General features: G+C 46.6%; 1 protein-coding gene across 1 annotated transcript in view; it reads right to left on the bottom strand.

The window, feature by feature from the left end:
• Window positions 1–1,825: 1,825 nt before the first annotated feature.
• Window positions 1,826–13,309, bottom strand: part of LOC142571380 (uncharacterized) — a 160,532-nt gene continuing 149,048 nt past the window's right edge. Inside the window, exons 4-5 of the mRNA XM_075679673.1 lie at window positions 5,247–7,276; window positions 1,826–2,357 (exon numbers count right to left, since the gene is read on the bottom strand). Of these exons, the coding sequence (XP_075535788.1) occupies window positions 2,183–2,357; window positions 5,247–7,276 (2,205 nt within the window). The 3' untranslated portion in view covers window positions 1,826–2,182. The remainder of the gene's footprint in view (window positions 2,358–5,246; window positions 7,277–13,309) is intronic.

The raw sequence follows: 13,309 nt of genomic DNA, 5'->3' as shown, positions 1-13,309 counted from the left end.
AAGATAACCGATGGTCATTAAGGGTTACGGACTGGATTCCAAGTGAAGGGAAGCGTAGCAGGGGGTGGCAGAAAGCTAGGTGGGCGGATGAGATTAAGAAATTTGCAGGGACAACATGGCCACAATTAGTACATGACCGGGGTATTTGGGGAATTATGGGAGAGGCTTTTGCCCTGCAGTGGGCGTGACCAGGCTGCTGCTGCTGCTGATGATGATGATGATGATGGTAGGCCCGCTGCGCTGGGAGCGCGGCCCATTCCACAGGCATATAGTAAAGCAGGCAATGCCACAACCAACGATTCTGCGAAATAAACACTTCCAAGCACGAGCTTATCTGTCGAGTAGCAACTGCAACAAGGACTGAAAACAGGAACCCACAATGCATTGAGGGAATGGATTTCAGGAAAGGGAATTCTGTTACGTGACTGGTAGAGTTTACGCGATATTGGCAGACGATAACGCATTAAAATAGAGCATTCGCTCTATTTTAATGCGACAGCGTTAAGGGCCCGTGTCGTGGAAATTCCAGGGTCGGTGCCGGCGTCCACGGCCGCAAGATATCCTCCCGAGCCACGCATCCCCAACCACGGAGGCCCTCCGCGTGGCGCATAGGCGTCACTGAACTAATTGAATTTCCCAAGATACGGCAGAAAATCGGTAGGGTATGACTTACACACAACCTACAGTCAAGATAGCATCGGAATGTAATTTGAATATAAGATAAAACATATTTCTGTTACGCGGAAACTAAAACACGAACCCGATTTCCAGCTGCCGTTTGAGGTCTGTCACAGCAGGAGAGGCGCGGCCCGCCCGGTTCCTTGCAACACCATCAAAACCAGCGTTACCAGCAAAACATTACGATTACATAAGCTGCAGTTGCCGGCAAGCGTGAGAAGCAGTCTTGGATCTTTGAATGCTATCGCGTTCCACTATTAAGAGGAAGCTTTAATTCGGTGGCTCCCATGTAAATGCATCTAAAAGGAGAATTAGTTTTTCTCGGCAACACCAAATTTGACGAGGTTTGTTGCATTTAAAACAAAAACTTTATTTCTAGTGACTGTTGGTTTAGAATTTTTGATTTAGGCCGTCAATATTTTATTTAAAATTGGCAAAAATCGCAAATTTTCAGAAAACGACACTATGAAGTTTACAACTCTAAGTAATGACAAATTATATTGCAATTCTGTGAATTGCATCTAACGGTACATCTAAAGTGGAGAAGATTGATATGTTACAGATAAATCTCAAAATAATTTAGTAATATGGAAATAGAGTTTTAGCAGAATCTTTGCACACAACGTAACGAATTGACGTAAGATATAAATTTCGAATTATATATTTTTGAATTTTATATTCGAATTTCGAATATAAATATCGAATTTGTCATCTCTAAATGTTCTTATAGATGCCGTTTACAGAACCAAAATATCTGTTCTTGATGCAGAGCTATTAATTTGTGAACTTCGTGCTTCTATATTTTTTCGAAGTTCCGAATTTTTGAAAATTCTTTTACCAGAATTCAGACCCTAAATTGAAATTCCACTTCCAACAGTCACTAGAATTTACTTTTCTCTCTCAAATGCAACAAATTTTATTAAAGTCGGTCCAGGAGTTATCTCGGAAAATGGTTTCTGCGTTTTACGCTAGTGTGTCGCGGGGCAAACGTTGCCGCACAAACGCAAGTTTAGTTTGACACTCTCTCAGCTTACCGGGACTTACCATTTTCTTACATTCACATGCGCGCGAGCACTCTTGTTGCACGAACAATCCTCGCCGACCTTTCAGGAGCGATCGCTGCTCAGTACTGACACAGGAACGGATAAATGGGCTTTAGCAACAACTGTTAGATTGTTAATAGGCATCTTTAATTACAGGACTAATGTACACCTTCTTCGGACTCGCAGCCACGATCGTGTTCTCTCTCTTGAAGAAGATAGAAAAAGAAAACCGTCCGGCAAGCGGCGTGTATACCTGCGCCCCGTCAAACAAGCGATACAGACAAAACGCGCGCTCGGGGTCCCGTTTCGGGTGGCTGCGTTGTTTTTCTCAGTTGGAGGTTGCCCACTTGGCAGAATGCCGACCGTGTGGGGAGAAGGAAGGAGTGAGTGCTGTTTAGAGTACGAGAGCAAGGGCCGGCATCGGGTGCATAACGTCATCAGACTCTCCACTGTCGGTGACGTCACTTGGCCGCCTGGGCATGGGCGCACTTCGTGCACCTGCTGTGTCGCTGCTGCTGCCTGGCGGTGAGTTTGAGCAGCTGCGGCTGCGCGTTGGCACCATCCGCTGATGGAGGGGGCGGCGGCGACGAGGCGGGCTTTTTGTCCTTGCCGCTCAGCACCGCGCTCGACTTGCACCTGCGAGAATAATGTGCACCGTACGCGCGGTGAAATGTGGCCCGTCAACACCGCCTCTACACTAAGCATCCTCACTAGACAACGCCGTTTTAAGATATTGTAACAAAAAACGAAAAAACAGCCCTGTCAACTAATAGATTAGAATCATCAATAAATACTGAAATTGAAAATAATCGTTGTTTTGTGACAATTGAGATACACTTACTATATTACATACACTCAATATAAACATATAAAAATAAATTACAAATTGTCAAAATAATATCCACGACGAAATGGATACGAAGTAAGAGTACAGATTTCAGGTCTTAAAACAGCGTGAAGAACTTTTATAAAATATCGTAAGTAGCAAGCAACAAAAATTAACAGTGTAGTAATTACAGCAGACTTTGAATATATAATGGGAAGCGAAAACAGTCAGTTATAGTCGACTGCATTGTCAATTAACAAGAAATTGAAAGATTTCCTAGTAAGCACATTCCACCCGTATACATCAAGAAGTTTATTATCTTTTATATATTGTAATAACTTGTAATACAAAATTTGGGAGGCCTTTAGTAGTTCATGTTTCATAAACAAAGGCTCAGTACTCAAGTGTTGCGGCCTTCCTGGATAATTTTCCGAAAATCTCAGAACTCTCTTTTTCTAATATAACAAGTTTCTTGTTATTCGGCGTATAAGATCTCGAGAGGGAGATATTTTATAGGAAAGTGGCATTTCCTTTCAAATTCCTACTTATATTGGGCTTCTCAGGAAGCTTCTTCGGCGTTAAAATTTACTATGTTAGGAAACGACAAAGCTTTACGTAAGAGAGAGAGCGGGGGTGGGGGGGGGAGGGGCAAGAAAGAAAGCTCGAGGATAAACGCAGACAGGGAAAGGAAACACACAGGATTCGTAATTGTGTAATAGTTCTACAATGCGAATCCATACAAACGGCAAATGCACTTCACGGCAACACCTGCATGTATGACCAGCATGCATGCATATGTGTAGGTGCTATTTTCATCGAGAATGTAGTTCGAAACACGTCGGTTCCTACCATGCGCTTTTTGATAGTATGGTTGTTTTAGACGACCAAGTTTTTAAGTTTCCGAAGCAGAATTTACTACAGTTTTTTTTCTCGAAAAAGGCTGCACCGGAAATTATAAGAGGAGGAAGAAGAAGAATACAGTGCGACTGTATGGATTGCGTTACACAGCTATCGCCTACAACCTTTAGCAACTTCAAAAAATTTATATGTAGTGCCAAACTACGGTCTCACCAATGTCAGTTAAAATTGAGAACGGCTAAGCGATTCATGTTTGTATAATATTTATTTAATTACTTCTTCGTAGCCTATATTTAATATCTACTTCAGCATTTCTGTGTTTTCAATGCGTTCTGTGAGCCACTACACAATCAAGACATAAAAGAAGAATATTTCAGAAATATTTCTAATAAATCTATTTTGCAATATTATTTAGTTGTACTGGCGTTTGTGGTTGCAATGGTAACTTCCTTTCTTCGCGCACATAGATAAATGCTTCTAATAATATGGCTGTCGTATAATACAAAGCCAAAAACAAATTACAGAATCGCACTTTACCGCATGGAATGTGTACGTGCGGAAAAGCCAGCTTTAAAGACGCCAGTTACGCACGCGCGTTGTCGTTAGTACCGACAGGCTCCCGCTCGTGAAAAATGTCACAGAACGAGCTTTGCAAGAATTTAGTATTGCAGGGAGAAGCTCAGTCAGCCGTCATTTCGCAAAGGCAGCAGCTTTGCAAGTAGCAACACATTCAGCCTCACGAAGTACAATGTCCGGAAGCCTTGAGTCTTACTTTTCTAAATGTGTTTCTCTCATTTTCCTCGTTCTTGAGTGCGTAATGCGGAGGTTGTGGGTTCGGTTCCCACCAGCGACATGTTACCTTTTCGCCCACATTATATATATATATATATATATATATATATATATATATATATATATATATATATATATATATATATATATATATATATATATATATATATATATATATATATGAGTGTCTGTGAGTGTGTATAGGGGGGATTGGAGACTTCAAAGAGGTGCGACAAAATGCTGACGCATTTCTCTCGCAGTTACCGCTAAATCGCCACTGAATTTTTTTCACCTCGTTTTCTTCCATTTTACGAACTAGTGAACGCTATAAGTGCAAACCTTGTTTTCATAATTTATAGAAATTTCATTTTCTGTTCAAGGAAATGCCATTCGAAAGGGTTCAAGGATTGTGTAGCATTTTATCGATTACCATACATACTTAAATAGAAAATCGGAATTGGGCTAGCAAGATACAAGTTTAAGAGCGGCAAACACGATAAATAAAATTCTGCAAATTACTTCATTTTACGTGAACGAGAGAAAATAGGCCACTGAAGAGCTGGCTGTCCCACAAACATAAAAGCTAAACTCAAGCTACTAATAAATATTAAGAATCAACAAAACGCGCGCATAAAGAAAGACCAATAAAGAACAGGAAGATCTAAGACAAATAGCCCGTAGTTCGCACGTAGCCTAGCATTCTCAGGTTAAATAGCCGCACCACATTATGGGAAGCTGTACCAACCCGCGGATTTGCGCTCACAGTGATATTCCGGCAGAATGACACATTTGCAACGCACGAACTATGGATGAGGCGCGCACGAGCACTTTAGGAAATCTGTATAAACGGATACCTAAACTTTGTCTCCGTAGATAGCTACACCCCGGCTTGTCCTTTCAGTTCGCCAAAGAATCGCGCCAATCGGTTGAGCGGCTGCCGAACCAAACTATATATACGTTCAATGTATTTAGGTGGGAAAGCCCCGCGCACAGCTTCCTGTTAAGCAGCCATCGAAAGTGTTCCAGCACGTGGGCGTCCGTGCACGTACCGAGAGATGATCTTGCCGATGAGCTTCTCCGCCTCCCTGGTCGGAGACATGTTCCTCAGCTTGGTCAGCTGGCTCCGGGTAGCCGCGGTTCCGTTGGCGCACTGGACGCTCTCCAGGGGCACTCGGGCCGGGCTGCGGCCAAGCGCGTTCGGCTTGGTCACGGTGGAGGAGATCTTCCCGGTGCGCACGTTGTACACGTTGTAACAGTCCGTAGAGACATCGCTCGCCGCCGGAGGCGGTTCGAACGTCTTCTTGACCATGGGGTTCGCCTTGGGATCTTTGGCTGCGTGTCCCTGCGGCGTCCTTGCGGTGTCCCTCGTTCCCGCTTTGCTGCCGTGAACGCCGTTCACCTTGCCGACGGCTGGCGCTGCCTTGGTGCATCCGTTCAGCCTGCGTTGACACTGGGGCGACGGCTCTCCGATCTTCCCGGCGACGGGCGAGCGAGTGCCGTTTGTTGCCCTATGGCACACGGGCGACGCCGCTCGGCCTTTTCCCGCTACGGGCGACGGAGTCTTTGGGGGCGGACGCGTGAAGAAGCCGTCCTCCGGACAATCTTCGGCCGAGGGCGGCTTCTCCGCGGAGGAAGGCCTGTCTTTGTGCTCCGGGTTCTCGTGGGTCGTGGGAAGGATGTGGAAGGTGACCCTCCTGAGCGTGGGCGAGGCGCTCTCTTCTGCCTGCCGCCTGGCCTCCTCCTTGGCCTTGCGCGGTGGAAGCGGCGGAGGCGAGAAGTCCTCCGTCGTCCTGGACGCAGTGACGCCGTCCGACAACTCGGGTTTCCGATGGCTTCGGAGACTGCGACTGCGACACAAACCTGCTGAGCTCGATGCCGCTGCGGTGTGGCCATTCTCGATGATGGAGTCACCGTTGCTAGGCGACGCGGCGCTTTGTGTCCGCCCGTTCCAAGGAAGGCCGTCGCGAACGTTGAAGTCCACGTGGATGGAGTTGCGAGATTCGGATTTGCGCCGGAAGCTCCCCGTTTCTGGCAGAGTTCGAAACGTTACTGTTAGCTTGGTGTTGTCCCTATCGTGAAAGGTTCCGTTAGGAGAGTCACGACCGTTGACCACACGGGCGACTTTGCTGTCTTCCGACTCCAAGCGACCATTCTGTGAACGGGCCGCAGGCTTAAAGCTACCTGACTTATTTTGGCTACTGAGTTGCCTTTCAGCAATGTCATTGGAGTGGTTCTTATGCTGACTTGGGGAACCAACCCGTAAAGCTGTTCCCGATGGTTTCTTTGCCTCGTCACCTACATCCTGCACACTTGCATCTTGCCACTGCAAAACACACGGCTTAGAAGAAGAATAGAAGAAAGCCCTGGAACATATAGGAGACGACAGTTGCCGCCGAAGGCTGCCGTCATTCGTAACAATACCGTCCTGAGGCCCACCATCGGCGCTGGAGCTTACGTAATTGTCAGAAGCATGGTTGCCCGTCCTCACCAGCGCTCTCGACACTTCCATCGGGCTGGAAAGATCGGCAAACTCTTTCGGCAGGCACGTTTGTACTGGTGGCGACCTGAGGTCGCCTGCAGAAGTCGTATGCTTACGGAGACCGTCGTCCCTGCCGAAGCTGTCAACGCGATCCAGATGGCCCGGTGAGTCGCCATCACAATCTACGTACGCCTGCTGGCTACCTGTCCTAAGCAGCGTTCTGGAGGATATCGTGTCGCTTTGGCACGTGACAGCCGCCACGCGAGGTTGTTCGGCTGGTGGCCTCGGCGTCGTTGACTGAAGGATGGGGTCGAGGGGAACGATGATAGGACGCCGGATAGGACGCCGGTCGAGATGGTTGTCCGGCGAGTCCGGTATGCTTGCCGAGGTAGTGCCGTTATTAGCGGCATTTCCGTTCATCATCAGCGCCCGTCGTCGTCGCTCGGGACTTAGGTACCGTCTCCTCGGCGGAGGACTGACGGGATACTCGCGCGATGACGTCACGGAGCCCGTAGAAGAGGAACGGGGCAGGCTTGGCGGGGGCCGTTTTGGCACCGGTGGTGGCGCAGTGTCGTCTGTTGCCGGTACGCCTGGCTCTTCCTGCAAAAGGCGCAAGGGCACAGTGAGAATTAGTGCTCACTCTTGCCGGCGCAGAAGCGGTCTGTTAGATTAGATCAGGGCTCTAACAATAATCTAAGATAGTCATGCGTTTGACGATAGCACGTGTGGGTTGGATTCATCATATTAAGAGATAAACGTGGACCCTGAATTTAAATAAGAAGCTAAACGAACTTCAGAACAATTTTGGCGTAACAAAAATCTTACGAGAAAATCGAATTCACAAAGCTAAAGCTGCTCTTAAGATCAGCAAGCGTGCGATGCCCGCCGCTGCAAAGACAAGCGCAATAGTCGAAAAGGGCGTATACAAGGTATTTCAGCGAACAATTTCAATTGTTGTAAAAAAAAAAAAAAACTTCGAATGGCAGTAAATTTAATCCGTGAGCCGGTCTACTCGAAGAGGCGGACATTACTTGCAAAAAAATTGAAATGCGTAATCAAATAAATAAAAGAATCACTAATTAACCTTATAATAAATACCTTGTGACACATATTACAAATTACAAATTCTAGTGGGTGAAACTGCAAGGCATATCCACTTGAAAATAATTGCGTGAATGACGTCATTTACGAGACATGCGCCGTCGAACTTGCGGTAAGAATGCACTGTCGTTCCGCTTACTTTCTTAACGAAACGTCGTTTTATGCATTGAAGCACAAAAGTAGCTGGAGCGTCAATGCATTTCTCCACAAAGTTCGAGAATTAATATGAAGAAACTGGTGATATGCTGAGAATTCGTTCCAACCAGATCCGCCTTGAGAGCTCCCCGGCTAGAACTAGTAAATTGTAATAGGTGCCATAAAGTGTTAATTAAGAGGAAGCTTTAGCTGAGGCCCAACTCCAACGCGTCCTATTCAAATAGATGTAAAACGCAAAAACGCTTTTCTGAGATGACCTCTGGACCGATTTTAATGACACTTGTTGCATTTGAGACAGACAGTTAAATCCTAGTGATTGTTGGAAGCAAAATTTCGATTTACGGCCTGAATTTGATTAAAAGAATTTTCAAAAATTGGAAAGTTCGAAAAAAGTAGACGCACGAAGTTTATATATTAACAGCTCTGCATCAAAAACAGATAACGCGGTTCTCTAAACAGAATCCGTTACATCATTCAAAGCGGGCGAATTCATTATGTCTATTTATATCTTACGTGAATTCGTTACGTTGTGTACAAGGGTTCTGCAAAAACTGTATTTCCATATTACTGCACATTTTAGATTTATACGTATCACACCAATTTTGTCCGCTTTAGATGTGCTATCAGATGCAATTTACGGAATCGTGATATCATTTTCCCTTGCTGAGTTCGTGAGTTGTACACTTGATAGTTTCGTTTTCTGAAAATTTTCGATTTTGCCAATTATTTTCTTGTTTTTTTTCTTTTAATGCAACAAGTTTTTCTTTTAAATGCGACAAACCTCGTCAAATTCAGTGCAGTGATTGCCGAGAAAAACGAATTCTCCTTTTACATGTATTTAGATAGGAGCACCCGAGCTAAAACTTCCTCTTAAAGGGCATCTCACCAGGCCCCATAGCAAGTTTTGGTTATACACTGGAAGCTGTCACGTGTCTTCTAGGGAGCGTTCTGCCGCGAACATTTTTCAAATCGGCTCATTAATAGCCGAGATAGAAAAATTTCACTGCCGCGAACCCACGATTTCAGCAGGCGGGCTCCACTGCCAAGCAAGACGCTCTCTCCACTTGCCCCGTCTAGCCTACGCTAGCGAAATTCCTTGCCTATGTTCTCCCATAGCGGACCTCGAGGATCGCGTGACGCATACGCCACAGGCCCCGCCTTCATTTCTTTTTTTGCCCCTCGCTTTTTTTTCGGCGCTATGCACTACCGCCGACGGCGTCGTGCGCGAGCGGTTGTCTCGTTCGCGCAGCGCACGATTTTGCGCGCAGTGCACAAGGAAACATTACCAGTTGTATAATTCAGCGCTACACGAATACCCAGGCAGAACAAGCGGATCGCAGAGGATGATCACGCGCTGCAACATGCTAGAAAATGGCATAGTTTCGGTACCTGCGCACGTGACCGCGCGACCATGGGAACAAGCAGACGAAGCCTAAGTACATCTCTCTTGCTTCGGTTCGTAGTGAAACAAATAACACGCAGACATTCAGTTTGTGTTTTTTATTATTTCTCTAAACTTCAATTCGTCAATTCAAGCAACAGATCGCACAGACAACAGATGTTGTCTTGAATAATTCTCGAAGTCACGTGTCACCACGAGCGACGTCACACTGCGGACACGACCATGTAGGCGCAGGGGCACGACTACGTCACCGTCCGGCTTGGAGCGCCGCGGACGCGAGAAGGAAAAACGGCGCTCAGTTTGAAATTTCAGATCTTTCCGCGGCGCGTAGCGACGTAATACTTTGCAAACACGATCGTTGGCGCCAATGTATGCTCTGCGCTTGTCAGCTCAATATGGCCAGACCTGGTGAGGGGCCCTTTAAGATAAAAACTTAATTAGTGAATTAGTTAATTAGAAATTAGTGTGCAACGCGATCACATACCACAAGGATGATCGTACTGGTGCCGGGCCCTTGCCTTGAGGTGCAACCAACTTTATTTTATGAAGCTTTTTTTTTTCATTTCCATGCTTAGTATCGAAATAAAGACATTTAGTCGTTTCGTAATACGGTGGTAGTGTTGGTGATGTACACAGGCGGGGTTAGCCTGGCAGATCTGGCCGGCAGTTGCTCCGGCAGAGCGTCTCTTTCTGCGCCACATGTGTCACCATGTATCTCGCAGAGGTGTGAGAAGAAAGCGTAACACTTAAAGGGACACTAAAGGTTACTATGAAGTCAAGTTAAAGTGATAAAGCAATGCTCTAGAGCGTCTAAGGCGTCTATAAACTCGCGAACAAAGCTTTAGCAACCGAGAAATTGAGGTAAATGCATGACACGATTTGAGACCCCCCAGCGACATCCCGGTACTAGCCCGATGACGAAGGCACTCCTCATCATAATTTATGTCACTAGTACTCAACTACTCGTATTAAAAAGATCGTTTCATTATGTTATAAGACGGAAGAAAATGCTACTTTTCTACTTCTGTACGAGTCTAAGAAAAAAAAAACATTTTGATGTTTCCCTTTAGCATGGCTGGTCGAAAGGTTTCGTTTTCGCTCGACTCTGCGCTGCGCGCGCTTTGGAGTTTCAGTTGTTTCGTTATCGCCTCGTGCTGCGCTGGTTCTGCTGGATCGCGAAACTTGCATTTGGAACAAGCAGCAAGAGTGCCACGTCCATGTGAGGTCGTGGGATGCGTGAACGGTCCGCGGAACTTGGCCAAGGGCAGTTGCAGCGGCGAATCCAACGTTACCTATCGCTGTGTGCCAACGAGTCAACCTCTCCGTTCGAAGTGGTTAAGTGCCGTACCTTTGCCACACTGCAGCGCGTTGGCAAAGAGCCGAAAAATCGCATAGTGTGCTCGCTGCGCTTTCGTCCAGAGGATTACGAGTTCAACGCCGACATACTGAAGTCGTGTGGAGTGCCTTTAAAAGCAATGCTTTCCCGTAGCGCCGTTCCGTCGGTCTTGCCTGCATTCTCCGAAGCGCAAGAACAACTGCAGGTCGAAGAATGGGCGGTGAGTGCGGCATTTGGTTTTCACGAAGGAAAAGCTACAAATGTGCGAATATGTACAGCCATGATATACAGTTGCCGTCGTAGTAGTACGCAACGACGCCGGCAGCGCGAGCCCTCAGCAGCAGGTCACGTTCATCAGTGCTTAAATCGCTGAAGTCGAGGCCAGCATTGCGAGCCCATGTGTCGTTGTCAGGGTCGTCCATTGCAAGGAGCGTCAAAGTTGGAGTCATAAAATAAAGAGCCAGATTATCGTCGCGCGCTTTCCCTTCCGCTAGCCACCCTAGTTCCGCTTTCGTGCTGCTGTCGGCTCTGTCTTGGTTCTGTTTCTGGCCGCGCGTTTGCGTTTTGCGCAGCAAAGCCGTAGCGCCGTCTGCGGGCGCCGTCTTACACACCGACGGCGCAACGTCACTATGAGACCATGACGTCACCATTCCTCGATCGGAGGGCGGGCGATTTGAACTGCGCTAGAGGTACGCGGACGCTTCAGAACGTATTTTCTCTTAAAATAAGTCTCTCCTTCGCATGAAACAAGCGTTTCGAGGTTTCTGGGATGGTATTTAAAGAGTTCAAGTTGACTCAATATTAACCTTTAGTGTCCCTTTAATTCAATGCAATTCCTTTGACGGCGGTGCGGTGAAAAGGCAAGCACGGTTGCGCTTGTGCGCGCTGCAGCAGACGCGCGGAAAAGGAAGCTGTCGAGTAGGAGTGAGCAGTGATTTCCAGTAAGAACATATCCTCAACTACGTATGCACGATATGTGCGTTCATGCTATCAGTTGACCACGCTTTCTTCATTTCTTGTCGGTTAATCCGAGCTTTGCTTGCTCCTCGCTCTCATACGACGCCTAAGCTAAATGCGCTTATCACAGCGTAATCCCCTTATCACAGCGTAAAGCTCATTGGCTAAGGAATTGCGTACGAACAGCGCAGCTTCGTGAATTCCGCCCCAGAGCTTATCAACGGAACTTTGCTGTTACGGCTGTGAAGAAGCACTAGCAAGGCGCCAACTCGAAATTCCATAATGAAATACATGTAAAACGCTCAAATGTTCTTATGGAACAACCGCTGGACCGACTTGAACGGAATTCGATGCTGAGTGGTCTCTGGAGTTTTGCTGCAGCATGCACATGCCTCATCTAGTTGCGAATATTTGCTCCAGTATGTTCTTGTCCTTAGGAAACCAGCTCCAGCCTCAAATAGCGAGGCACTTCCCTTCGTGCTATCGTACAGATTTTCCTATCCATTTTCTTTCTTCATATTCTTGTAATTCTGCACGGTCATTTTCGTTTCCATTCTTTGCATCCAATTCACTGCCTCTGTTTCTCTCACTTTCATTAGGATGACTCCTGGTTGTCTAATTACACTTTTGATTACCCTGTACTTGGTTGCCAACTTTCTTGACCTCTTCCTCCATTCTGTGTCCACGCTTTTTAGGTACATATACTCGTGCACTTTAGCCGCCCATTTATATTGATCCAGGTTCTCGAGTCTTTCTTCAAAACTAATATATGCTGTGCTAACGGTACCGCCCCCTAGCGACCGCGGCTATTCAGACAGACCTCAAACGGCAGCTGGAATAGGCTTTGTCTTTCAGTTTCCGCGTAACACATTTATGTTTTCTCGTATATTCGAATAGGAATCCGAAGCTACCATGTCTGCAGCGTGTGTGTAAGTCATACTTTACGCATACTTTCTGCAGCGTGACGGCTCTCCGAGTGGTGGGCCTATAGTGCGCCGCTGATGAACCGACTCTCTCTATTTTCTTACAACGGTGTCTTTTTTCTTCTTTCCTTTCTCTTTTTTTATTAATCCTTTCTTTCACTTTGGCCTCAGTAGGTTGGATTACTGCTCACCCGTTACGAAGAGTACGGCCACAAGTTCAGTTAAGTTTCATTTTTGCGACGCCGAAGTAGAGTCACCGTAGCAGAAGGCAAGCTCCGAGGGCTCGCGGTGCAGCGCTCATGGAACAAAAAACAACACCCTAGCAATGCGGTACAGTTACAGTATGTTGCAGTGTACTGCACGTGGTACCGTTAAAATGTCCTAGTGTGGGCTTTGCCGCCATGGTTGCCGCTCCCGCGACGACGACGACGACCACGGTGGTGGTGGTTTGCACCCTGTTTTAATCAGGGTTGCGACAAAAATAATAAAATAATGTGAGCCACTTACGCTTTACCATTAAGTGATCTAGCCATCTGCCTATCTCAGCTTTACATCGTAAAGTTACATATGCTTGTGACGATCTCGCAACCGTCAATTCCCTGCTTTTTTCCCACTAATACTCTGAACGTTTCTTGGCATTCATTATACAAGCTGAGTCGTATTCCGATTTTTGTTGTAGTAGAGACGTGCCCGGTATGTTTGGTCCAATATATTTGCTCCGGTGTGCCTTTGTCCTCAGGCAGTCAGCATGGGCCTCA

The sequence above is a fragment of the Dermacentor variabilis genome, chromosome 2 (assembly GCF_050947875.1).
Source record: "Dermacentor variabilis isolate Ectoservices chromosome 2, ASM5094787v1, whole genome shotgun sequence".
NCBI lineage: Eukaryota > Metazoa > Arthropoda > Arachnida > Ixodida > Ixodidae > Dermacentor > Dermacentor variabilis.
The sequence above is the reverse complement of the archived record's forward strand: the minus strand, read 5'-3'. Positions and strand labels throughout refer to the sequence as shown.